General features: G+C 53.9%; 1 protein-coding gene across 6 annotated transcripts in view; it reads left to right on the plus strand.

Moving 5' to 3' along the window:
* PEBP4 (phosphatidylethanolamine binding protein 4) overlaps positions 1-21,917 on the plus strand; it is a 213,954-nt gene extending 192,037 nt beyond the window's left edge. For all 6 annotated transcript variants that reach the window (XM_039243734.1, XM_039243740.1, XM_039243738.1 and 3 more), the window contains 3 exons: positions 8,613-8,658; positions 10,926-11,039; positions 21,650-21,917. In XM_039243734.1, coding sequence (XP_039099665.1) covers positions 8,613-8,658; positions 10,926-11,039; positions 21,650-21,804 — 315 coding nt within the window. In that variant the 3' untranslated portion in view covers positions 21,805-21,917. The remainder of the gene's footprint in view (positions 1-8,612; positions 8,659-10,925; positions 11,040-21,649) is intronic.
* Positions 21,918-27,816: the final 5,899 nt, after the last annotated feature.

The following is a 27,816-nucleotide window of genomic DNA, read 5'->3' on the forward strand; positions in this document are numbered from 1 at the left end:
ACCCAGCGGGACAGGCCCTCGGTCACAGCTGAGCAATCTCTGAGCCCACAGCACAGCCACCAGCCTCATGAGACTGACCCTGCCAGGAGACCTCTCAGGACTGCCACAGCAAGAGGGAGCCAGCAGGATGGGTCCCCGTCCCCTCCCACCCCCTGCCACCCCGCCCCACCCCTAGTGGGCAGCCTTGAGGAAGGGGGACCAGGATGACCCTTGTACTGGGGCAGCACTGTGGGACCTGAGAATATCCCACTTCCTAATTTTGTCTTTGCAACAGCTCCATGGGGAGATCGGGGCAGGTATCGCTATCGTTGCCGTTTCATAGGTACGGAAACTGAGACACTGAGAAACTAAGTGTCTTGCTCACAGTCATGTAGCTAATTGGCCATGACATTGGACTGAAGCCCAGGTTGCCCTCTCGGCCGGCTGTGCTAACCGCTCAGTCACTAACACGATGGGGCTGCTTTTAGCTGGATGACACCACTTCCCTAGTTCCTGCAGCTGCCAAAACTCCGACCATGAAGCACAACTCCTCCAGCAGGGCAGGCGGCCTCCGTCCTCCAGGTGGTGGGTCTCCTGAGGGTCACCGCTCCTTAGCAGGAAATGTCCAGGAAGGCGGGGACCAGAGGAAACTAACCGGTGTAAAACTACTGGCGCTGGCCGAGTGCCTATGCACTGTAGGCACCCGGCAAGAGGTGCTTCCCCTTTCTTTATGTGGTGACCACGACCACATAAATATTAAATTATTGGCTCCTAAGGAGGTTTGAGCAGGCGGAAGGCCAAATGGCCTGTTCATTTTATTTGTGTTTTAGCATCGCAGTCTGGTGCTATAGGAGGGTACAAAAGTGGTTATTCATGGTGACAACCACAGTGGTGTTTAAAATTACATAAGGTAGTCTCTGCATGTGTTTAAGAAGATAAGAACTAGTGTTTAATAAGATCACTAACTAAAATAGTTAAGATGAGAGGAGTTGGGGAACTAAAAGGGTACGATTCAAGGGCTCAGGGAAATGTGCTTATGAAAAAGAGCCAAGTCTCTGCATGGTTCCAGGTAGTTGAGACATTCCAGAGACCTGTTACTTCTGAGAGCCTCGGGTTTTCTTCCAGGTATCCAGAAATGGCCATCTTCAGTCTAAACTGATGTCGATGCACAATAATTAGATCTGGCCACCAACTCATGATATTGCTTCCAAACTATCTTAGTATAGCTTGTCTGTTTCTAAGTGGAGCGGGTCATGCATTGTGTTCTTTATTCTGTTCTCCCTCCCACTCCCCCTCTCTAACCCTACTACAGAGCTGCATCCAGAGAATGGGTGACCTCTGACAGGCAAGGGGCAAAGAGGAGTGGGTCCGCCTTCTCCTGAGGTCTAAACCAGTCTCTGGGCTTCAGAGACTGAAAGCCCCTCAGGCACGTTACCTCCGCAGGAGGGCAGAGGGGAGTCCAGCCAGCGCAGGCCCCAGAAGCACCAGAGGCTCACAGCTGGCACCTGTGCTTTGGGACCCAAATGCAAGGAAGGGACCCATGGTGTTCTCAGAGCAGTTACCTCTACACAGAACAATCAGGGGATTCTTTTCCTTTCTAGTATTTTGTTTTCTTTTCTGTGTTTTAAAACTTTTCTTCACTGAGCATATAGTACTTTAATGATCTGAAACAAAGTTATCATTTGTAAAAGGGAGGTGTTTGGCCTTGGAGTCCCAGACTCCCCTGCTCTGAATGAGGCCATGATGGTGGAGTTCATCCCCACGAAGCTTGACCTTCCACGTGGGTCGTGCTCCAAGGCCCAGCCCCACCCAGACACTTTCTTGGCCAGAGGCAGCTCCACTGGCCCACTCTGAGGACTCTCTGGGTACACAGTTGCTAAGCATATGGAAGAAGTCTTGCGTAGGGGCTGTGGACCCAAAACGAAGGTTGCTGGTGGCTTTGATTTTCAGGAGCATTACTGGCCATTCACACCGAACCCCAGCTTAAATTTCCAGCCTTATCTTGAGCTTCTTCCAGACCCCCCTGTCCTTTTCACATCTTGTTTGCATATGTATACATCCTAATTATAGTTCCCTCAAATTAAGCTGCCCCTCCCCTATCCAGTCCACTGGAAAACTAAAAAACTCCTACACATCCTTCAAGGCCCAGAGAGAGTATAGCCCCTTTGAGTAGCTTTTCGTGATCACTACCCCCAAGCAGTTACAACTTCCTTTCTCTGTGCTCCTCCAGTACTTCTCACAGACTTCAATTATTTAGGCCTGTAATAGAGTTATTTCTTTGTTGATTTATCTCCCTCACTAGACCATAAGTTCCTCAATACCATAAAATGGGTCTCATTCATATCTCTGTCTCCAACACAGGGCATCTCATTCATTGACTGATTTATCTGCCCATCTCCCCAGCCTCATTCCTGAGGGCCAACTCCATACTAGATGTTATCACATACACACAGGTGCAAGACACTGTGACTTATTTGGAAACCGCGTATACTTCCACATAGCCTGGAACAAAGGGCCTGGACCAAAGGGCCTGGACAGCCTGTACTTTTTAAGCCATAGACAACCTTGACCTTGGCCTTGGGAAATCTTGCCTTTTAACCCAGTGTCATGAAGAATGGTGAACCCCTGGGAAAAGCTCTTCTCTCTCATCTGGGTAACTGACTTCAAAAGCAGATAATTCCTCCTCAGCCACACCCCACCTCTCCCCATATTGGCATCTGGATACCCGAGGAGGTAACTGACTCCAGATCTGAAGCCAAACTGGGGGTCAAAACCCAGAGGTCTCTTGCCAGTCAGTGCCAAGATACCAAATCTGCCGGCTCCCCACCAGCACATTACCTAAAGACTGTTCACCACTCAGCCCCACTGCCCATGAAGATGCCAGGAAGAGGCCTATCCGGTCTTTGATGTTGATACTTCTCGAGGGAAACTGGTGCACAAAATAATTGGCCATCCTACACCATGGAGTCTAGAAGCACTCAGCTCCCAAGAGGGCTCAGGTACATGACTCCTCACCACTTCCCATGGACTCCATTTTACCTACCTCAGTGGCCAGCCCTCCTTTCCCTGGCCTCAGGGCAAAAAAGCAGGCCACAGGATTAATTGATCACAGCCTCTACCCTGGAGCAGGCACAGGTCTCCAGGGCTGGGTCCTTTCCAGGCTGGCATTAGGTGGCCTGGCAGCCACGGCCCCTCGAGACCTCAGAGCCCAGAAGCTGTCAGTGCCTTTTACTTACCCTTCTTAATTGCAGAATACACAGATTGCTGGGTAGCACTTTCCCATCTTGTGCCTTTTCCTGGATCCTTTGCCACTTGGCAGCTTGCAGGCAGCTGTGCAAAACAGCAAGGAGCTTTCTCATTTGGTGCCAGTGTCAGAGAGCCTGGAACTCTGTTTCCAGTTTCCCTTTTTTTTTTTTTTTTTTTTTACCTCCCCCCGCTGCTCCCCGAGTGCTGTTGCCTTCATTTCTCCCTTCAGTCTCCCTTATCCCCACAACGTCTTTCTGTAACTCACCTTTCAAGTTCAGGACTCTTCTGACAGCCCCCTACCCACCCACCCACTCTGTGATCAAAAAGTGAAACTCACCACTCTGACTGAGGTTTGCAGCCAGGCAGGAGAAGTGATTGAATCCTCCTGTCTATATGGGAAGAAGTGGGTGAAGCGATTAAATCATCTCCGGCAGACTCTAGGAAATGTACTGCTGACCCTCTACCCCAGGGGTCAGCAAGCCTCAGTACCTGGAGCCTCCACAAACGTCCTGGTGGGCGGACAGTTGCCTGTAGGTAATTGAAGGGGAATGAGAAAGCTACGCTGAGCCAGGCCCCTTCCCCACCCACCAGACCTCACAACCTGAATCTGGCCACCAGTCTCAAGAAGCATTTACCTAAGGTTTCTCCAGGCTGGGCAAGGGGTGCCTCTGGACTCTTGATTCTCAGGAAATGTAGCTCTCTGATGTCCCCATGGACAAGAAACAAAAGATAGGGGTGACTGTCATCTAGTTGGCTCATCTGTTTGTGGGACCTCTGGGACCCAGCCCAGAAAGGCAAGAAGGATCCAGGTCCAGACAGTAGCAGTGTAGTCCCATCAGAAGAGGCGGGACATTGTGAGGAGTAGAGGCTTCTAGTCTTGGCATCAAGGCCAGCTACCTATGACACCTTAGACAAAGCCTTCATTCATCTCTCCACTCCTTCCACAAATATCTATTAGACTTAATATTTCAGCTTGGGTTCCCCCAAAGCAGAGTCTGAGACAAGGAGTCTAGGGCAAGTAGTGTATTTTCAAAGGGACACAAGGAAGCACCAGCACGGGGGAGGGTAAGAGAGAAAAAGGAAGGCACTCAGTCAAGGTTCATGAGCAAACAAATTCCACTGTGGGTACCTGGAGCCATTATTGAAATATGCTGCTCCATCATTCCTCCCATGAGGTGAGGAACTGGAGTATTTATGCCTCATTTCCCATCAGCCATTGGTTAGGAGCAACAGCTCCTAAGGGGATATTAACCCCACCCCCAGCATGTCTGCCCTATTGTGCAGGTGATGAAGTAGGCTTTGGAGGCCAGAGGTGGCCCTGGGACCAGGAGAAGCAGATTGGAGAGCCCCAAAGTGGCAAGGGCCAGAGAATGAGCCAGGGCACTGACAATGTCTACTACCCCTAGATGCAAAGCATCTAAGGGTCACAGAGATGGGCAGGATTCAGTCCCTGCCCTTAAGAGGTGAAAGCTTCTCTGGGTTTCTTTCCAGTCAGATGGGAGACTGATCTCTGCCCTCCCCATGTAAGGGCTGCTGTGAGATCAATCCATCAGTTGGACAGAGCCCTGGAGAATAAATCCTGAAAGCTCATTGCAAATGTAAGATCATAGTAGGGGCAGCAGACCCCAGCTCCCAGCACTGTGCTCTTTACTTGACCAGAGACCAGCTGGCCAGAACAAGTCTGGTAAAATCGTCTCTCTCAGCCTGGGCCAAGAATGGGGCCACTGTGACTCTCTGACTCTTGGTCGAATTTCGCCTTCTCTTAAGCATCTCATATGCCAGTTCCCAACTTATGTCTGTAAACCCAGAAATTCCTCCTAAGTGTCCATAGACTCAAGCTTCCTCTCTGCAATTAGAATAATTTGTGCCAAAGAATCTTCCTATACCAGGCAGTCATGCACATACCCTGCATGCACAAACACACACATGCACACATGCAAACACATACATACTGGGAACCAACTTCTAAGAAAAAGAGGAAACTGTTTTTATATCCTGGGCATTTAAGGGTCCCACTGGGCAATCTTCTACGTCTTCCTCTCCTCCCTTTGCCAGAGGATGCTAATGAGGAGAAGAGTTGCCTCCCCAAGATTATCTAGTCTCCAACACTTAGAAGGGCCCTGGACATCCTCCTAAGCACATTGCCCTAACACCTCAGGTGTTCCTGTCCTGATACCCTGAAAAAACCATCTTGGGCTGTTAGGTGTTCTTCAGAATCAGAAACCCAACAATTTCTACACTGTTTGTAATTTCTATAATTATTTCCTTTTTTTAACCTTAGCATTTAGACAAGCTCCTTTTGAAAATGTCAATCTGTCTTAGCTATAGTAAGGGAAAGGAGGTTTTGTCTGGGCTGGGCACATCTTAAAGAGGAGCAGCATACCTGGGGGAGGGGGAAGGCCAGGGAGGAGGGGTCCAGGTGAGGAAGCCAGGTGTCGGGGTGCTCTCACAGTCCCTTCCCCACTGCAGACTCTCTTTCCAAAGTTCTTGTCTGCTCAGACTTGACAGGTGTGGGATCTGTTCCTCAAATGCCAGGTTCATTGCCTGCCCTCAGGTTCAGTCCTGTTTCCCTAGGAAGTGCTCAGAACCATAGATTCCCACCACCCACCCCATCCGCCACCCCCAAGATATTCCAGAATCTCATCCATATCCAGAGATGTCCAGCTTTCTAAGGTCATCTCAGGCTAATTGTGGTATCCTAGTCCACGAAGACACTTCAGAAGAGCTCATGATTTCATATGGGGTTGGAGGGCTGGGAGGTTGGAGGGCAGGCAGCCATTTCACCATTTCCATTGTGGCCCCAGCCCTCCACATGATATCTGTGTAGTTTAATAATAGTCTTCCTAAAACAGTGCCTCCTGGAGAAGTGATAGGGTCATCATGACCGCTGTAGAAAAAACATAGGATGGTGCTGCGGGTCAAAAGACATGAGATCTTGAGCTAGTGGGTCTCAAAGATCCAAGGGTCTAAGGCCCCTTCCTCCTGGAATATTCTGGGATTCTCCCACCTACTGCTCCGTGGCTCTAGACAAGCAGTTTGAACTCCTTGAGTCTCAACTTTCTCACCCTTTGAATTTGGTTTCCTAAGGCCACTACCACATGTGGATTATATGGTAGAAAGTTTACCCACTCCCAGGACAGACCAGTGGGGGAAGGTTTATGCCCAAAGGAAGCCTAGCCCATCCTCATCCTGAGTGCGTACCAGCCACACTGACCACAGTCTCTGCAGGGGCGCCTCTACAGCCTGGCCCTTCCTTAGAGCCTTCCTGCCCTTCCAAGGACCAGCGCCGGTCTGTATAACGAGCTCCAGAGAGACCCTAAAAACTAAAGCTATCAATGCCCTCTGCTCACGCTCCCCCAGCAGCCGCCTCAGCGGAGCTCTCGGCCAGGGAAGGCAGGCGGGAAGGGCTGCTGGCTTTACTCAATGAATCGGCGGGTGTGCGGGTGTGCGGGTGTCTGTGCCAAGCTGGCCCCGGTTGATGAGAAAAGACTCCCTGGAGTGAAAGGGAGGGGTAGGAGAGCCTTTCCACCCTGATCAGGGCTACAGATCAGACTTTCCATGCTGCTCTGCACAAACTCCCTGACCTTACGGGCCCCAGCCCCCACCCTTACCCCTCCCTGCACTCACACAGAGGAGAGAAGCCTGTTTATCACTCTGGGTGGGACCCAAGCCTGTGGGGAATTGAAAAGAAACAGCCAGCTTAGGTTGCTATTGTTTTGTTTAAACAAACCGCTGGCGGGGCTGACTTGGAGAGGCGTGAGGGGAAGGCTGGGAGCGCAGAGCCAGCTGGGCTGGGCCGCCCTGGGCTTAGCCCCCATCTCTCAGCGGTGCTAGAGCCGCCAGAGAGCTATTTTGGGAGAGTGGCTGCTAAGGCTTGGGCCTTCACGTCCCGGGAGGAGAGAGATGGGAATCAGGGGAGGGGCCTCTGTTCCCCAACCCCTTTCCTCTACCCTGGCGCCCCCTGGCTTCTCAACCCCTGGCCACACCTGGAGCCCCCTGCCAGCCCTGGGTAAGACAGGGCCTGATGCTGGGGGAGTCAGGGACCGTGCTGAAAGCCAGCCAAGGCAGAGCTGGCCAGACCCTCATCCTGAGCACCTCTGTGAGGTGTTGGCACGCGCCCTGCTGTTCCAGGGACTGAATTTGAAGGCTGCCGAGACGCTCCGGAGCAGACAAGACTGCATGAGGGGGCTGGAAGGGTGCCAAAGGACAGAGATCTTACCTGCTTGGGGCGAGGAAAACCAAGTGGGAAGGGGGCCCAAGGTGGAGGGGCCCAGTGCAGTCCTCTGCCCCTTCTCCCAGCCAGGGACGGGTCTGGGAGAGGGGATGTTCTGAGAACGGTTGGTGGACAAGCTATAGCCCAAAGGGGAAGAGATCAGGGGGCTTCAAGGAGAGGGAGGTGGGGCTTTAATTTTGTAGAAAGGAACCCGCACTAGGGGCTAGGTCTCCCAGCTGACCCCGAGAGTCTCCGCAGAGAAATGAGAGGAGGTCTCTCAGCTCCCTGCTCCCAAACCCTCATCCTGAGCACCTCTGTGAGGGGAAAGAGCAGAGGCTGCCTCAGGAGTGCTTGGTGGAAAGATGGCCAGGGCACAGTTAGGTGTTGGCAGAGCCCGTGAAGAGCCATGCTAATCACCATCATTAAGGCTATAAAACCCCACACCTAGGAGCCGCAAGCTGTGGCACGGACCCAGGGGCCCTGCTCCAGTCCCTTTCATCTGAGCATCTCTCGGTCCTGCACAAACAATAATTAGCACCCGCCCCCGGGATCGCCTCATTATCCCACAGACGCGGAGCAGAGGGGGAAAGGGAGGGGAAGGAAGAAGAGGGAAACTGAGGCCAAAGAATCTGCCCAGAGGTTGTGGGCTGAGTCCAGTCAAGGCTGGGGAAGAAGTTGCCTCAGAATCAGTGGTCCAGCCTCCTCCCACCCTCCCTGCCCTTCTGGTTACTCAGGCAGCCACTGGCCTAATACTCTCAAGGCCCGAAAGAGAACCTGAGAGGGTGGGCTGGCTTAGCAAGGCTGTGAGAATTGTCAGCGCCTGCCCCAGATCTGACCAGACCGCACAGGCAGAATTGTGTCCTGTGCCTGGTCTAGGGGCGCAGATGATGGGAGCGTCCTTCCAGAAGTGTCCCCTCATGTTCAGGGGGCCCATCCCTCACCCCTAGGCCACCCTCAGCAATGCCTGTGTCTGTCCTCTCTCCCTGGGCCCCCTGAGGCACCATTTCAAACCTTATAGCCAGTTCTCAGGAGCAGCCGTTCATGTTCCTACTCCTCCATCGTACTCCCTCAGGGAGAGAACGAAGTCAGCAAAACCCACTTGGACCGAAGTGTGCTGGTGTGGCCTTCGGCTGCCCCAGTCGTCTCCCACACCCATGCCTGTCTGTCATTTCAGGGCACTGATATGAAGAAAGGGAAGATTCAGGGCCAGGAGCTGTCAGGTGAGTACGACCCTCCAACCCCCCTTGCCCCAGCCAGGGCCACAGGGAGGACCGCGAGAACCATAACGAAGCCACTCAATGTTGACACTTCACAGCGTGCAAGCGCCGGCCCAGGAGTGTACTTGTGTGCTCTAAGGTCATCTTCACAGCTGCATTTTGAGGCCGCTGCCACCAATATGTCCATTTTAAAGAGAATGAAGTCGAGGCACAGTCCCCACTTGTCTCATGACAAGTAAGGGGTGGGGCCAGCGTGGAAGGCAAGGGTTGTCAGGAGAGCAACTGTAACTGCTCTCCTGGCAGAGATCAGCGGGTCACTCTCTTCCCTCTGCCTGCCTCCCTGTGTCCCCTGTACCCAGGCCCACAAGGTGGTCTCGTCATATGGGGCTCCGTACACCTCCCGGAAAGGGCTGGGCAGAAAGATAAATGAGCCTCATAGTTCTGTGGAGCGACACAGGTCAGACGGGCCTGGCTTCAAATCCCAGCTCCACTACTTACTGTTCGCCTGACTTTACCTCCCAGAGCCTCAGTTTCCTCATCCAGAAAATGGCAGCAACACCCATCTTACCAAGTTGTGGTGAGGATTAAGGGGATGTCCCAAGGGAAAGCACTTAATCAGGGCCTGGCACCAAGAAGTGGCTCAACATGCGTGCATGTCCCTTCCCTTCCTCCTCATAACCTCTCACCTCTACTGTTAGAGGGGGGATTCTTCAGGAAAGCCCTAGTGAGTGGGGTTCAGTCTCCATGTCTCCTGAGGATAAATTCCCCGTTGCACTGGATCAGCGAGTTCCAACTACAGCCTTATGCACCCAGAATCATGGACACCAGTCTTGGGCAGCATGGAACGTGCCCACACTCAAGCGTACTCGGCACCCCACACACCCACTGGCCTTGCTAAAAGCTGACCCAGCTGCACCTGCCCTCCATGCACATGAAGACACACTCGGGCGCCCACCTATGCTCAGAAGTCTTTCTCAGAGTTGGCAGTGTTGGTGAAAAAACACAATGGCCCACGTTTGCACACACACTGACAGAGACCCTCCAAAACAGCCTCCACGAACACGCACACCAGCTCTCCCAGCACTAACACTCACCCCTGCACCAGCACAGACCCCAAGTCATACAAACTCATGTGGCTCCTGGCACACCCTGTGCTGTGCTCACTCTGAACACACGCACACGCACTGCATGCACACACACACACACACACACACACACACACGTGCGCGAGCGCATGTCAGATCTGCAATCAAAACCTCAGGGAGAGATGAATAGTCAGGAATTCCCCTAGCTGTGAGCATGCTGGAGGCCCCAGTGGCCGGAAGTACACCATGAGGAACAATTCCAGCAGTTCCAAAGAGCAAGTTGCTCTTGTCTAATGACCAGGAGACGGAGGTGGCCATAAAGGACCAAGCTCCCTCCCACCGGCATCCTCACTGCAAGCTCTCCACCCCCACCCACCCCCAGGAAGATTCCTGGCTCTTTAGGAAGGGAGAGGAGGCGAAGGGGAGGAGGCAGAGTCACACAATTTGGAAGGAGGCCCAACTGGAACCAACCGCAAAAGTCTGGCCCATAAAACCCCTGCATAGACTCGGGGAAAGAATGAGAGATGTCCCACCCCCCTACCCCCTACTCCAGAAAAAGATCTGCCTCCTGCACCGAGGGCAAAAGGGAGGGAGATGGGCCTTCTCCTCCGGAAGAGCCTGAGTGGGCTCCCAGCGCCCCAAGCACCCAGATCCTACACTTCCAAGATCAAACCTTTGAACCGAGTCCCACCCACCCCCGTAACCACTTCCAGATCCTCCGGATCCAGCCAAGAAATTGGCTTCTTTGGGAATTGAGTTCATAAGGAAATGCTGAAAAAATAAATAAAACTCCACTGCCAAACACTCTCACAGAGGAAGATGGGTTTCTCTTGAGGCAGGAAATCTATCAGGATAGACAAAAACAGCAAAGGGATAACACCAACACCCACCGGCCAAGAAAGGCCTGGGAGTCCCACCAGTGCCCAAGACCTTCAACCAACCCACACCTCCACCTCATCCCCCCACCACCCCCCAAAATAAGGTGTTTCCTAAAGGAAACTACTGAAGGTGAGATCCTGCCAAAGATAAATCCCAATAGCTGGCCGTGGGTAAGCCCCCAGCTGGGACCCCAGGACTCACTGGGGATCATGGAAGGCATAGAGAATTATCTTGAGAGAAAAGAGCCAGGGGTCTCTGGGCTCTGTGGTGGGTGGGGCCCATCCTCTGTCCTTCTTCTGCCCCTAGCCTACCAGCCTCCCTCCCCACCAGCACGAAGTGGCTTCCACCGCTACCAGTTCTTCGTCTACCTTCAGGAAGGACAGAACATCTCTCTCCATTCCAAAGAAAACAAAACTCGAGGTAAGGCCTTCCCATCTGTCAAAGCTGGTGTAAATTTGGGGGTGGACGTGGATGCTTTGTGCATTAACGGATAAGTTGGGACGTTGACCCCTTACCCTTGAGCTTTGGAGGCCAGAGTCAAAGAGTAGTGTTACTTGGGAGTAGACTGGAATGAGCATCCTGAAGATTTTGACATCAGATGTGTTCTCCCCCTGCCCCCCATAAGTAAGTCCCACAGATCAGGATGGTGGCTGTAGTTGGCGTAGAGCCAGGGAGAGAACCATTTCCCCCACTTAGCCTCGAATGGCATGTGCAGGCAGCTACCCCACAGCACCTCTGCAAGTAATTGTACGCTGTAATTGAGCCTGATCTGGGCAAGAGGGCCCTGGAATGCCACCTTGCCAGTCTGTCTTCATTGGTCATTAATTGCTCTGTCTGCCCAGTATTGCTGCAGTGGTGGGGCAAAAACTTCCCCAGCCATGCCCCTTTCACTGGCTTCTCTGAGCAGCCGTCTGGCATCCTGGAGAGGACCTACTCCCTATAGCCTCCTGATAGCTAACTGAAGGTGGAGCTGGGGGCCAGGGAGGAAGACTCAAGGACATGTGGACCCTGCCATGCCTCAGGCGACTCACCTTGACCCTGTGTGAGCCATGACCCCTCACTGAGCCTTAGACTTCTCTCCAGGAAAATGGGAAATAAAGTAGTCTGTGCACTCTATCACCTCCCCCATTTGGGGGAAGGGAAGAAAATGCGGAACGCACAAATGCCATCTTGAGAGTGCAAACAACACATCCCCCAGGCTGGCAGGAAGGTGAGTGGGCGGGTGGATGTCATCAGCCATTTGCTCTCACCCAGTGACCTTGACCAACTTACACCCACTGGGAAGCCGGGAAAGGCATTGTTACAAGCCTGTTGCCCAAAGGCCCCAGGGGAGCAGAAAGTGGAGCCCCGAAAGGCATTGGTTGAGTGAAGGAGGCCTTCAGGTGTGCCGAGCAAGGGCCACCAATCACAGAAGGCTCTGGGGTGCCCTGAAAGCAGAGTTGGTGCAACCTTTCCACTGGTGAACCCTCCCCAGGTGCCCTCAGCATCTTGCCAATCTGGAAATCTGTTTTAAACAGCTTTCCCAAAGACACACTGTCAAATTTGGATACAAAGAGAAAAGGAAAAGAATAATGTATCTTGCCCAAGCCAAGATGAATTTCTCCAGTCCCCTGGATCCCTGTCACCTAAGACTCCGTGAGCCCCCCTTACACCGATCCAGGCACTGTGCTTCCTGGGGGATGAGTCTCGCAAAGCAGGCAGTGCCTGAGTCCCACTGTTAAGACATCAAGATCACAATGCCCACACCCTGGGCTAGGATAATGCTCAGACTGTCCCCTGAGGGAGCCTCCAGCAAGATCAAGTGCTTTCTGAGGAGGTGGGGGGGTGTGGGGGGGAAGGACAGAGCAGTAGGCAAGGCCAGAAGGATCATGAAAGGGGGCAAAGGGAGAAGGGAAGTGCCTACAGCAAAGACACTTGCCCTCCGCTGTGGCTGGGTCCGCAGGTTCCATCCTAGCCTGTCCTCCAGAAAACACAGCGGCTGGTGTGCCCTTCCTGTGACACTGGCAGCAGGCAAGGAAGCGCTAAGCCTATGCAGCCTGACACCCATTATTAGTCCCTTTGAATGAATCTTTGCCAAAACCACAGTTCGTTGTGCACACTTCCCCCCCACCCCCACCCCCTTTAATCTACATGAAAACTCAGGAACTGGACTTGCATCTGGGCAGGGTCCCTGGACTTTTGTGCCATTTTGCTTGCTTCTGGAAAGGAAGGTGGGAAAATCATCCCTCCAGATGGCGCTCCGGCCAGGCCAGGGTGCCTGTCCCACCGTGGGACACCTTCCTGTGTGGGGCTTAGGAGAGGATAGGATCTCATAGCACAGGGGATGTTCCTGCCCTCAGGGGGCTTACAGTCTACTTTGAAAACACTTAAATAACAATGCAGAGCAGCTTATAATTAAGCACTTAATTGTGTGTTTCTGGCTGTAAGGATACCGGGAGATCAAGTGGATTTAGGGATAGTCCATACCTTCCTAAGGTCCCCTTCCCTCCCAGAAGACACATCCTCTTCATCTGGGAAGAGTGCAAAGGTATTTTTCTGCAGGGAGAGAAAATCTGTTTTTCCAGTCTCCAGCTAGTGACTTGACTTTTGGGCAATTCAGCTACCCTCTCTGAGCCTCGGTTTCCCCATCTAGAAAATGAGAGGTTGGCTCTAGATGATCTACAAATGTATATGGCCCTGAGGCTCCGTGGAAGTGGCGGCATGGGCTGGGCCTGGCAGAAGGAGGGCACTGGAACCTTTGAGTGAAAGAGAAAGGGAGCTCAGGGCTGCGGAAACCACAGGTGCAACGATTATTTCTGAAAAGTGAGAAGGAGCACCCCTTGTGAGGAGCCAGCCCAGAAGAGGCCTGACCTTGGTGGGTGCCATGAGGCACCGGGGGCTCCTGCCCCATGGGAGAAGTAACACACAACAGCCCCACTTTAGAGGTGATTACTTGGGAGCGGTGGGCAGGCCAGAGAGGAGCAGGGCACAGGAGACCACCAGAGGCGTGGAGATGCGTGCCAAGGTGAACTGAGGGGGCGTGGCAAATGGAGACACCGCCCTCGCACACTGTCAGGACCCCAAAGCCTGGTGCTCCCCGAAGCACCCTCACAGAGCTTAGGGAGTTGTGGAGCCCCAGGCTGGACCAGCCCCCGGGGGGCCAGGACATGGAGCCAAGGAACACAGTCCCTGGGGCTCCCTTTGGTCTAGTTTTCTTTTCATGGGAAGGTATCCTTGGAGGGACAGGGGAGTCCTAGGGTATGAGTGCTGTAACCATCCACTTGTGCTTCCTGGATGCACAGGCAGGAACAGCTTCCAGAGACGGGGGGACGGGGGGACGGGGCATCAGTATGTAACAGCCAGGTAAGGAGGCATCCATGAAGGGCAGTTGACTTGAGCCAGCCCTACTAGGTCCTTTCCTCCCTAGGACTTAGGTGTGGATGACAGCTTAGGATGAGAAGCATGTGCGACATTATTCTAGTTGAACTTGTAGGACTATGGGGGTCGGGGAACATTGCTCAGTGCCAGGGGCTGAAACCCTCCCCAGGATTTCTCTTTATTCCGTGACATTAAAGCAACATCTATAGCGTCAGCAGATGGGAGACCTTGACATCCATTGTGTGACCTTGGACAAGCCACTTCACATCTCTGGGCCTCAGTTTCCACATCATCAGGATAAGGGGTTGGACTAGTTGGGTCTACCACTGAATGACACTGAATGATTTGCTCCCAGCTAACCGAGTTCCCCCCACCTCGGAGTTCTGCGGAACGAGTGCAGGGAGCAAGTGACCAGACTTGAAGAGCCCATCCAACTCCATACACTTCTGGGTGGAGGCCTTCAATCAGATACTGGTCTGCCAGGACCACAGCATGGGCCCTGGAAGGGCATTTGGTGCCAACTTCCTTCTAGTTTAGGAAAGCGTGCCTTCCCATTCCTCCTGCCTTTACACAGCTCCTTCTCCCCGCCATTTCGCCTCCGTGCGGGGCATGATTCACACATGCCTTCTGCATGCCGAGTGTGTGTGAGGCAGTATTCTAGGTGCTGTGGGCACAGAAGTGAGCCATGTGGACCAGGTCCCTGCTTTCATGGATATATGGTGTCACCCGTAGCCCTGTTGACAGCTGGAGTTCACAGAGCTAGTAGAGGGAGATAGATAGCTTGAGCATGACCACATCCCAAACAGGGATCAACAGTGAAGCTGAAAGAGCCTGGCCTAGATGCCCTCTGACCAGGGCTGGCCCAGTTTCACTGACATTTATCACAAAGGCCACATGGCCCCTTCCTAAGTTTGGGCGTGTAACACACTGGACTTGTACCTCTGTCCAGTCCCTCTCCCCCAGCTCTAATCCACCTCTCCCCTCCACCTTGTATGCCCAAAGCCTGATCTGGCCTCTGGGCCCATCTGTGATTCATGATAGTTTGCGTCCACTTCCTCACAACAGCCTTGGATTTGGCAGCAGGCTTCCACGTTGTAGAGGACCAACTGAATGAGTTGAGGGGCCGTGTCTGAAGATGGCCCGTAGGTAGTGCTGGTTCCCACCCCATGCACCCTTCTGTACCACACCCCCACTAACTCCTGCTGTCTTAGTCACATCAGTGCCCACCACGCTCCCCCCTGCCTGCTGATCGGAGTACACCGCTCCTCCCCTGCCCCAAGCCTGGCGGCCCCACCGCCCTGCACAGCACCAGTCTTGCTGATGGCCCCGTGGTGCTTTCCCACAGGGTGGTCTTCTCTCAGCCGACAGGCACCTGCCCTCCCTGCTGCTGTCCATCTCAACACGCTCAGTACCACTTGGTTTTGCTTCTTTAGCCACCTGCTTTTATCTCTTTTGTATTACTCAATCGTTTTTCACTTGCACAGGTCTCACTTCCATCGCGAGATTATAAATTCCTTGAGGGAAGAGCTCACCTCTGCCATATGTTTCCTTTTTACCAGCTGTCCCTGTGCTCAGCCCTCTGTGAACTTTCGGTCAATGAGGATGTTTGTGTATGGGACATGCCCACATAGGCACACGCACAAGCCATGCACACACACACAAACACACACACACAGCTGCACATTCTCACACCCCCATATTCAAGTCATCATCAACTTCCTTTAACACCTGGAAAGACACCCACCTCTGGGAGCACCGTATCCACAAATGACAGTTTTGGAGCTCACATCCTCCCTGTCCCAACACCAGGCAGGCGGGCAGGACCACTTGTGCCCAGCCTCTCTGCAAGCCTACCCGGCCTCTCCCTGGCTGGACTCTGTGGGACGAGCAGTACTGTGGCCATTCCTTCCTCCAGTCGAACAAGGAAACTGGCGCCCAGAACAGTAAGTGGCTTGGTCAACCAAGGGTCCACAGTTAAGAGCAAATTACCTTTCTTCTGACTTGTGGGGCAAGGCTCTTGACTCATATCACTCACTTACCCACATTCCCTCTCCCCTCACCGAGACCACTTGGGCCCTGGTGTGGGGACAGAGAAAGAGCAAGTCCATCTTGAAGTCCTGAGTGTCCTCACACCCCCTTCCTGGAGAAGGCGATAGCCAAGTACTGTGTAGAGACTAAAAATCCTGTGGAGCTATGACCTGCGTGGTGCCACACCTCAGCCACCTGGCCCAGAGGCCTCACGAGCCAGGCCCACAGCCTCAAGCTCCTCTCGCGAGTGAGCTGGGGAAATCCCCTCTTTGCCCCACAGGATGACGTGCCACAGCTTGTTCCAGAAGCCTCTCCAAGGCGGTGAGCCCAGGATGGTGCCACAGCGCCAGGGGAGCTAACGGGACCCACCAGATTTACCTTACTGAGGCAGCCTCGGAGGCCTGCAGAGAGACTACGCCTTGCAAAGTGGGATGGGAGGGGCAGAGAAGGGTCCTTGGGTTCTGGAAAAGGCAGCCATAACCCGCTCCCCAACACCACAGACACCGGACTCGAGCAGCTCCTGGGTAAGCCACCCACCCACAGGGTCAGAGAAGAGGGATGGGCTGAGACTTGCCACACAGTGGGGTTGAAGGCTTGCTTGTGGCCTCTAAAGGCCCGAGGGGTACCATAGGTGATTGAGACAAGAGACATTGTGGGGAAATGTTCGAAAGCACAGGCCAAGGGCAGGAAGGCAGCAGAACTCCAAGCAGTGTCAACAGTAGGAAGCATTGATGTGAAGGGACTGAGGCTGGGAGAAAATCCACAGACCTGGAGCCGGTGAGCTAAAAGTTCATGGTGTAGGCAAACGTGGAAGGAAGGGCACCCTGCCTGCAGACTATCCCCAAACACACACACAGACACACACAAACACACACAGCCCACTGCAAAACAGCCTCTCCCCCCTGCCATGACCTCCCAGGGTGGTTCACCTGGCCGAGCCCCAGAACCGCCACCCCCCCCAACCCCTGAATCAGTGTGGGCTTGTGTCAGGCAGCCCTCTGCTGCCTCCGAAGGCCCCACCTACCTGGCAGAGCGGGTAGGACCTGGGGCCTGGCAGCGGCCCAGATGGGGCCATCCTGGGCAACTCTCAGACAGGCACCCTGGCTAGGAACTGCCTGCAACCTCCACCGGCCGCAGGCAGCCCTCTTCGGGAAGCACGCCCCATTCAAGCCAAACATCAGCTGTCCAAAGCAGTATTGAACGGCTCATCAGGAACCCACAGATAATCCCCGAATTTCACCCAGAGTTGCAGCCAGCCACCGCCAGTGGATACTGGAATTGAGCACCAAAAGCGTAAACTGACAGCTTTGAGCCTCCTCTCTTGCCCCTTCCCCACCCCCACCCCGAGCCCCAGGACCAAGGGAGAAATCCTGGGTGATTTATTTCCCCAGGGAACTAGGAATTACACCTCCACTCCCCCATCCTCCCGAGTGCTTCAGAGGAGCTGGGTAACCGCTCCCCACCTCAGAAGCCCCCAGCATCCCCACCCTCTCACTCCTGCCAAAGTCAGAGTGGTCCCCTCTGCCCCATGCCTCTCAAGTCAGCAGGATCAGCCACTCAGCAAATATTCTCCAGGAGTAATTGGATGTGATGGAACGAGGGCTTTTCAGCTTCTGAGTGGAAGTCTCTGGATGTCATTTAGTGGCACAAAAAAGAAGAGGCCCGGGCCTCCCGCCTACCACCGCAAGGACATCATTAATCTCAGCGGAAAGGCATCACTGCTTCTATCACTGCAGCCAGCCCGGCGAAGAGCCAGACAAATTACAGACCTGAGCCTGGCGCTCGGTGGGGCGGTTATTAGGCTGGCGTTCAATTTTTGTTTCTTCTTCAGGGCCACTGTCCCCTCGGGAGAGAGTCAGGGGTAGGGGACAGGGAAGAGGGTGGCCACCTTGGTGAGACACAGCTCACCCGCCTTGGGAGACAGGGCGACTCAGCGCCCATAGAGGCCCCAGCAGCTCAACTCCCAAAACAGCTCAGAGGAGCCCAGGCCCAAGTCTCAGGACCCCGCCCCCTTGTTCTCCAGCCACCTGAATGGAGGCCTGCCTCCCAGCAGGGGCTTCCCAGCCCCCACTTGCCAGGCTGAGCAGGAACCCACTGAGGACCAAGTGGCAAGCCAGGTGGGAAATATCCCTTGGCTACAGTGAGGACACCCGGGGAACACTGTCCTGTGCTGTTGGGAAGCCTTCAGAGTGGGCTTGCTAAAGAGACCAGGGGTGAGGCTAGGGATGGGACCCCATCCACCAGCAGCTGCAAAGTTGTGCTGCTGGCCAAGGTCACCTTGAGAAGGCCTAGCTTGTTACTAGTCCAGGGTTCATGGTCTCGTATTATAAACCCCTTGGGGACAGGAGCAGGGCCTCCATCCAGTGCACCCCATGCTTGACAGACACAAGGCAGCCGCTGTCAGTTGGGCTGTCAGTTTCCCCTCGGCCCAGAGCTTGCACATTTTTAGCAGAGGAGCCGCCTATCCCACGCCCACAAGTCCTCCAAGGGGAGGAGGGGCTGGGCTAGGAGAATGTGTCTCAGTCCCCCACAGACCGGGAAGCTGGGAGCAGAGAGTGACTGCAGGACCTGCCCCAGGGCGATTCCCACACATTCAGCCATCGCTGCCCATGGGACTCCAATGCAGAGGATGAGTACTGAAAGCTTGGAGCCCCTCTCCCACGTGTTGAAGACACTGTCTAGGAGTGACTAGGCACACAGTGGGGGTTCAGACCCCTCCCCACGGCTTTAGGCAAGCTTCCCCAGCACTCACTCCCCTTGGCCCATCTGGAACATCTAACAGCCTTCATCGCCAACATCTTCCCTATCAGCACCAACCAGTGGGTAAGAGATCGGCCTCTAGCTTTGCGGAATGGGAATGTTCCCTAGGGTTGCGCAGGGAACAATGGGCACAGCACATGCAGCAGCCCCGCCCTGAGGTGAGCCGGCCTGTGTTCCAGCCACTGGGTGGCTCAGGAAACAGGCATCAGACACTTTCCTCCCCTCTCCCCCTTGCCACGGAGCCCTTTGCAGTGCACTCACCACCCCTGCCCTGGACCCAGGAAGAGGCCATCCTGGGTGGGCCCAAGGTACAAGGGGAGTGGCCAGCAGCACCACCCTCTTCCTGGCTGGCGGCTGCCTCTCTGCAGCTCCAGGACGGAGCAGTGCCATACAGGATGGGACTTTCCTCCAAATTGTGACCACAATGCCACAGCCTCCAAGCTCCCCATCTCTCCACACACACACACCCCTGAGGGGCTGACTCACCCCTCTTCCTTCTAGAACTTGCAAAGGGTCAGTTCCTCTTGCCCTTTGTGGCAGGAAACGGGGGTGTGAGGAGTCACGGCCAAGCCAGGGGAGGAGGCAGCGGGAGGCTAGCAGCCAGCGGCCGGTACCCGCTCTCCTGAGGAACACAGGGGCCAGTTTGAGGAGCTGCGCAAGAACCACAGCATTGTCAGACATGTGACTGGGAAGGAGCTGTGAGGCTCCAAGGGCACTCCAGGCTCCATCAAAGGAAGTCCTCTGAGCCAGGGGAGGGCAAAGTCTGCAGGAGGGGAGCAAGGTCTCCCTCGGGGTGCAGGGGATTTCTTTCCACCAACTTGCCCTGATCTCGTGATGCGAGTTTCAATTCCCTCGTGGCCACCAAGGTTTCTTCCTGCCCTGCTCGGTGGGGAAGGCCCCCTTGTCCCCATGCCTGCCACACTCCAGTTCACCCATGAGCCCTTTTCCTGGCTTGCATATGCATATACATGCATGCACATACACACATACGCACCTGCACACACTTTCCCAGGCTCCCTGGGTGTGATGTCTACCAGGCCAGTGCCTCCCTGCCTCCTCTCCTGGCAGAAGACCTCACATCCCTCAGTCGCACACCTGTCACCCAGCAGCAGCCTACCCCGAAGAGAGACTCCCAGGGCCCCGCACCTCTCCTGAATCTAAGCAGTCACCGGATTGGACCTGAGGGAACCTGAAGAGGCCCTTTCCTCCATCACTGCCCCTAAGAAGCCTCCTCACTGGAACCCCATCTTGTACCCCATCCTCCCATCTGTGCACCGGGGATAAAAATAGTCTCCCCTTATGAGGATTAAGGGTATGAATATGCATGGAGTTCCTGGCACATAGGAAGCACTATATAGATGTGTTATTACTATTATTATTACTTGTATTATCATTATTATTGGCTTGTTACTTTGGATTAAACGTTTTTGTTTTCTTTGAAATGCAAACAGCCCCTTGGGGGAGTGGTGGGGGGAGGATGATAAGTGGAGTAACCACACATCAAGGGACTTGCTTTCTTCCTTGTTAAAAAAGGGTAGTGAGTGAGGGTGCCTGGGTGGCTCAGTCGGCTAAGTCCAACTCTTGACTTTAGCTCAGGTCATGATCTCATGGTTTGTAAGTCTGAGCCCTGCGTCCGGTTCTGTGCTGACAGTACAGAGCCTGCTTGGGATTCTCTCTCTCTCTGCCCCTCCCTTGCTCTTTGCACTCTCTCTCAAATTAAATAAATAAACTTAAAAAAAGGGAGGGGGTAGTGGGTCCAGGCAGAGGACCACAGACAGGTAAACGGGCAGCTCTGAGAGGAATTCTAGGCTGCCACCCTCACCCCTGTGCATTGAAGATTACTCTTCTCCACCTGTCCACTGCCTAGCTCTGCTCCAGGCAAGGTCTTCCTTGAGCACTCCCTCCACCCAGGGAAGGGTGGTAGATTTACCGCCCCCCCCCACCACGAGAAAAGAAAAAAATATATAGGATGCCCAGTTAGATATGAATTTTAGATAAACAAGGAATGAGTTTTTTAGTATGTTCCATGCAGTACGTGGGACACAGTTATAAATTATGTGTTGTTTATCTCAAATTCAAGTTAAAGTGGGCATCCTGTATTGTCGCTGGCAATCATGCACAGAGGGTGCCTGAGGCCCAGGGTTTGGGAAACAGAGCGTGGGAATATGCTTGTGACCACTTTCCGCAGCTTCTCCCCAGTGCCCGCGGCTGCGCCCTCCTTGCCCTGCTGCTAGGCCTGTCCACACTTGCCCCGGAAGAGGCCCTCCCCCCACACCCCTGTGCTTTCTCCCCTGAAGGAACACCTGGGCACCAGCTGGGGACTTCTCACCCATACTCCTCTCCCGCAGGATCCAGGTGCTGGGGGTCGGGGGAAGAGCCTTAGCCATGTGCCCTGCCCCGCCCCCCAACCTCAGCGACAGCCAGCGCTCTGGGGAGGAGACTGAAAGAATCACACAGACACTGGGGCCGATCTCATTCCCAGTAGCTGGGGTGACCAGGTGTGAAGATAAGAAGCCTTAAGGCTTCAGTCTTGGGGTGAGGAGAGCCCATTGAAAAAGAGGGGTGGGAGAGTAAGGGGGTGGCCCACCCTGGGGGGCATCTTTCTGCACGTGAGTGAGAAGGCAGAGTTATGCCAAGTAAAGGACCCTGGGGAAGGACTCCAGACTCAGTCCTCATTGTTCCTGGGGAGCAGTAGGCTCTTCCCAGGCACTCTGCTAACATCCAGCGAGGAGCCAGAAGGCACCCGGGCACTTTGCCCCCCACAGCCCAATGGCCAAGGTTGCTGAGGTCCCTACTTCCCCAGAGCTGGCCTCCCTGTCAGGCCCTGCAGCTCCCAGTCCATGGTTCTCTCTCACTGCCTTCCTATGGTCTGTCTGTTCTTCCAGGCAATTGGAAAATGGACAAATTCCTGAACCGCTTCCACCTGAGCGAACCCGAAGCAAGCACCCAATTCATGACTGAAAATTACCAGGACTCCCCAAATTACCAGCCTCCCGCAGGAGGAAGCAGTGAGCCCACGGACAAACCCAAACAGAGTTAGCTGCCGGCCAGACATCGGGCTTCGTGTTGCAGGTGTGTGTGTCCACAGTGCCACCAGCGAAGGTCTGGGCATGGACCCCCTCTAAGCAGGGAACTCCTTCTCTCCCAAATTAAGAAAAAAAAGAAAAAATCACCCAGTACTTACTGGCAGGAGTTGTTGTTTCTTAACCTGTTCTCTTTCAAAAACTAAGGAGAAATCAGTCGATGTCCAGCACTGGGAACCCGGGGCTTTCCTGTAAGTGCAAGTGTGTGGGGTACAGGTGGTGCTGGGATATAGACGGATAGGAAGTGGGGGTCCCTAGGCCTCCCCTGGCACTGAGGCACTATGTGACCTGGGGCAAATCACATATCTTTTCTAATCTGCTTCCTCGTTGTGAAATCGGGGTAGGAAGAAGAGTTGGGGCAGTTGGTTTATCACCATGGTCCCTTCAGCATCATTCATTCAACAAATATTGTCGGTGCCTGGTATGTGCCTGACCTTCCACTAGATGCTGGGAATATGTATGTGAACAGGGCAGGCAAAACCTAAGGCTTGCTTCGTGGAGCTTACCGACCAGGATAGGAGGGAAAGGCTCCTCAGGTGAGCACAAGGAAATTACAACAAACGTGGCAAGGGCTATGAGGACAGGAGGGGACCTGCTTTGTGGTGGGGGGGTGGGGGGCGCAGAGTAGAGGCTCAGGCGAGGCCGATCAGAGGAAGTAGCTTTTAACTTCAGGGCTGAAAAGTGTACTAGGGGTAACTGTGAATGGGGATGGGCGTTGGAGACCGTGCCAACAAGGGAGAGAACACTACCTCCGAGCTCCCGCGGCTGGCAGGGGCATGCGTGGCATCTTCCAGGCCAATAGTGTGGCCACCTAGACAGATGGGCAAAGACCAGAACATGCCACGCCTCGTGCTAAAGTTCTGGAGTGTGCCCTGAATGGGAAACTACTGAATAATAAGTAGATTGGAGGGGAAGAACGAGTACAATCTGATTTGTGCTTTTAGAAAACTATGAAGAAACTCCCTGGTGTCTTTAAGGAAAGGGTTTTCCTTTCCTAACTCCCCTGGATGTCCTCTGAAGGTCCCATGGCTTTCCCACGCAAGGTCCCCTTGGAGGTGTCTCTTTCATTACAGTCTTATTCCCAGGCTAAACTCGAGTTCCTTGACTCCCTCACCCCCTGCTCCAGTCCCCTTACCACCATGCCCCCGTACTCAGTTTCCCTCCAAGAGTTAATATCCCCCATGTATCCTTGGCCAGAATACAGCAATGTTGGTGACTCGTGTGTGCAAAGTGCCTTGAGATGCCCAGATGAAAGAGGCAGGCTGCAGCTGGGCACAGGGTTATTGTCTTCTTCAAGCCATGCCCCACGTTAGCTGTGAAGGCAGAAGGGCCCTGGCCAGCCACTCAGCCCAACTGAGCATATCTTAACTAGTTGGAAGATTTTAATGGTGGGGCTCTGAAGGATGAGATGAGGTGGGAGACTGAGTTTGTGAGTCCGTCTAGGTGATGGACACTAAAGTCGTGTTCTGTCGGAGGGCCCTCTGATGCCAGCCCAGGCTGTAGGAACTCCCCTCTGTCGTCCATCCCGGCGGGCAAACTTGTCAGCAGCGCTAAAAGGAGACGCAAAGGAAAGTGTCCATTTGCAGTGTCACGGCAGGCCGCCCGGGAAGGGACGTTCTGGGTGTGTGCGTGAACCTCACACTCCCAGGCCCTTCTCCCTGCAGCCCCCACCCCACCAGGCCCGGAGTGTAATTGGCAGCTCCGGTTGGTGCCCAAGGCTGGGATAAATAGCAGGTCAGCTTGCTAGAGCAGCCCCAAATTGAGACACACCCTCCCCTCTTCTGCTTTTAATTCCTTGTGGCTAGCATGTTTATTTTGGGTGAGAAAAAAAAATCGGATGTTTATCCTTCGAGGAAATTATCGGCTTGCTTTCCTTCCTCCCCCCCCCCCTTTTCTCCTGGTGTTTTGGGCTTTGAGTTCCACTGCAGGAAAGACCCCCACCCTCCTGGCCCCAAAACGTGAAAAAAGAACAAAGCTGGCCCAGGCTCTAGGCTGAAGCCAGCCCTGCCAGACAGCCCCTGCAAGCCACGGAGAAAGAGGTACAGTGCCAGGAAAGGGAAACCGACCCTTGACTCCGTTCTCTGCCTGCACAAGACTTTAGGCCTCTTCCCCCTTTTCTTTTCACTGCCTCCTCCAGGAAGAAACAAAATGAGCATGTAGATTGCTTCGAGATCTCTAGTGAAGCAGCTAAGAAAGATGTAAGGGAGCATTAGTGGGCCCTTTGCAAGGATAGGAGGGCCGGCATTATTATTATCATCATGGTCATCAGATAGCATTTGTTGAGCCCTTTCTGCCTGCCAGGCCCTGTGCCAGATGCCTAACAAGTGGCATCTCATTTAATGCATTCCTGCCCTGCTTCCCGGCCTTCATGCAGATTCTCTCCTTCCGTTGCCACGACAACCTAATAATGTAGGTGTTGCTATTCTTATTTTATAGATGAGGAAACTGACATTCTGGTAAGTTAAGGAACATACTCCCTGTTCCCTAACTAGTAATTGTGGCCTCTGGTGTTAACTTGAGCCTTCTCACGCTAAGTACTCAGAGATACATGGTACTCTCATTTTACTCTTTGCACTACATAAAATAAAGGCCAGGCCTTCCATTTTTTCAGAAGCAAGTTGGGGCAGAAGGAAGGCTGGAAGTTCCAGAAGAATTTAAAGGGAGTCTCACCCAGCATCTTCCCTACCCTCAGCTTCAGCTATTCTAGACCAAGTGTGGCTTGTGAGGAGGGCCAGCTCCTAGACACTCATGGCAACAGCCTGGTCTGGCCCCCCACCCCGCCTCCCGAGGCAGCTACCCCAACAGTTTACCACCCTCAATCCATTGAATCACCCCTCTCCCCAAGAACCTCACTGTGTGAAAACTGCTCTCAGGGAAGGGAGAGAGGTGGAAAAGGAGGGAAAGCCCTGTGGGAAGACTTCCTGGTGATGGTGATGACAATGATGCTGATGGTGGTGGTGGTGGTGGCGGCGGGTGCAGTTTACAGCTGAGCAACCATGGGAGAGAGAGAAAGCCTGGTAGATGCATTAAGTAGTGTAGTTCAGAAACTTTTCTTACTTAGCAGACCTGAAGTCCCATAGAATCTCTAGCATCCATAGCCCTGTGACCTTGGGCAACTGACTCAACTGTTCTGGACCTAAAACAAACAAAACAAAAAACAATAAACAGTATAATGAAAAAACCATGGAACTAAGTGCCTTCCCAAAAGATCTGTTGTAACAGTTAAATGAGATAGCAGACAAGGCACCCAGGCGCCGGGCTTGGCATGCAGGCTGTTGAGTAAGTGCCTGTTTTCCTCTCCTTCCCTGCCTCCAGTCCCCTGCTCTGCTCCCCACCTGGTCTGGAGCAAGCAGTGTCGCTGCAGGGAGTGGGAAAGAGCTGCCCTCCCCAGATGAGAGTCCTTCCCAAGAGCCCCATCAGAGTGTCAGCGGCCCCGGGGAAAGGGCTGGCTGCCAACGGATCCTCAAGCCCCAGCCCGGCATCCCCCTCCCAAGCTCAGCAAAACATTGGGAGGCTCAGATCAGGGAAGACAGCCCAGTTCCTTAGCAACTAACAAGCATTTCTCTGTAAAGACAAAGACCCTTCCCTCAGAATGCTCCTTCCCTCCCGCCTCTCCAGGTGTCTGGTGCACTTTGCAGGAATGGGACTAGGGGCTGCCCGCCACACCCCCCAGGTCTAGGGGCCTTTTGCCCCACCCTCCCAGCCATCCTGATATTACCTGTAATTACCCCACAGCACCTTTCATCCTGGTGCTAATTAACTTTCCCATTTACCCCCTGGAGCTGCTTGGGAGACACGTGAGGCATGCACGCGTGCGTGCACACACACAAACATACCCGCACGTACACAGATACACAAATGCCCATATTCCCCCTTCAGAGACCCTTGCTCCGTTTTCAAGATTAGGAAACTAAGGTTAGAGAGAGGAGCCAACTCCTTGAGGGTTCCCATTTGCCTTCCAAGTACTCAGAAGGAGAAACAGGAGCTGAATAGGCTGGCTCAGGGAGAGGGGAGGACAGGGTCCCCCTGAGCATCCTGGTGGAAAGGGGGCCAGGAAGGAGAACAGCCTTTGGAAAAGACTTGAAGAAAACTGAGCCAGGACAGAGGTCTTGGGTCAGGGCCACCTTGGTGCCACCCAAGGCAAGCTGTCCTGCTTAACACAAAGAGGATATTTCAAAGGGAAAAAAGGAAATATTTTGATAAAAAAGGAAAGGAAGAGAAAGAGGCAGAAAGAGAAGGAAATAGAAAAGAAAGGCATGGCCATCTGGTCTGATGTAGCTGAAGAACTGCTAGCCAGGAGTAGGGACCCGATTTTAGTCTGCTGTGTGAGCCTGGACAAGTCAGCTGCCCTCTCTGGGCCTCACTTTTCTCATCTACAAAATGGCTTGGGATGGGTGTTCCCTGAGGTCCCCTCTAGCTGAAAATTCTGCAACTCTATGTGGTTTTTTTGGGGAATGGTAGAAAAAGCCACTACTACTTGTCCCTTTGGCCAGGTAGGAGTGGAGGTAGGTGAGAGGAAGCAACCAGAACCGGGTAGAACTTTGGGATTGAGAAGAAAAAGGAGCCAAATGCATTTGGCTGTAGAAGTCCCTACCAGGAGGGCCAAACTAAAAAGAGGTCTTAGTCTAGGGAGCTAAAGACCTTGGGATTTCAGGAGAACTTGCTTCCAGAAGCAACAACCAGCAACGGGACCCAGCCTCCCCAGATCCAGGCAGGAGGAAGCCCATTAAGGGAGCCGAGCCGAGGGAAGGCGGAGGAACACATGGCCCTGTGTCTGCATCCAGCGACCGTGGAGCCTCCTGACATGCTCCGAATGAGGGCAGGACACAGAAGCACTTCCTTGATTCCTCAGGAGCCTGAGTCTGCCCCACTGGCATAAGTCACCTGGGCAAGGAGCCGAGGGTCTAAAGGAAAGAGGCTGGACTTGCCAGAAAGGCAGGCACAGTGAGTGAGGTATGGAGTGCCCACTTCCGATCCCATTTTCTGAAGAAAACGGACAGTGGGCTTCCTTCAGGGCCTGGACAGAAGGGCAAGTATGAGCAGCACCTTAGAGGAGTCCAGACACCCTCTACCCACAGCCACGCACCTACACACTCACATACCCTCACCCACGCTACTCACCTTCACCCCTTCACGTACCTTCACTCCTTCACGTACCTTCACGCGCTCACATGCTTGCACACGCGTTCTCACACACAGAAACAGCAGGACGTGCACTTTCCAGTCACCGTAAGGCAGCAGATCCTTTATAGACATGCAGTGGCTGAAGCCAGCATCCAGTCAGCCGTTCTCCAGCACTGATGGAGGCTCTGTTGTACGCAAAAAGAGAAATGGAAGAAACTGGAAAAGAAACCTAGCAGGGCCCTGCTCGCTGGAATGTCTCCCATAGGAGTCCTGTGATTGGGAGACCTGAGGACTTCAGCACCGGGGGTAGGAAGGCGGGCTAACAAGTAAGAAAGGGGGAGGCACTGGGGCCAGGAGGAGACGGAGCAGCCTGGGGAAGGGCAGCGGCTTGAGGAGAGGGGCCTGCCGGGGCTGCGAGGGTCCTGAAGTAAAGCGTAAAGGCCCAAGTGGAGGCAGAACACTGGCTGGTCCCTCACCCACGTGTACACACTCACACTCGCAGTTCTCTGACCCGCCCTCGAACCCAGGTCCACTGATGGACCTTGTGTGCACGAGGGCTCAGGTCACCATTTTCCAGAGCTCTCCTGTCTTCCTTCCCCTACACCCCAAGAACCAGGCCAGCCCACCCATACGGAGCCAAACGTGCGTGCGCACACTTACACACACCTCTACTATGCGCATCCTGCACACACATACTGTAAATATACCAGCCCACACAAAATCACATGGTGTACGCACCCGCTAGACACTCCAGGGTTTCAACTCTGCCAAGCTCTTTCTAGACATCCATACAAGCTGTGTGTACATGCACTGTTCCGCCTGGGCAGTTGTGAACATAGGATTCG

The sequence above is a fragment of the Hyaena hyaena genome, unplaced genomic scaffold (genome assembly GCF_003009895.1).
Source record: "Hyaena hyaena isolate Hyena2069 unplaced genomic scaffold, ASM300989v1 scaffold_230, whole genome shotgun sequence".
NCBI classification, from domain to species: domain Eukaryota; kingdom Metazoa; phylum Chordata; class Mammalia; order Carnivora; family Hyaenidae; genus Hyaena; species Hyaena hyaena.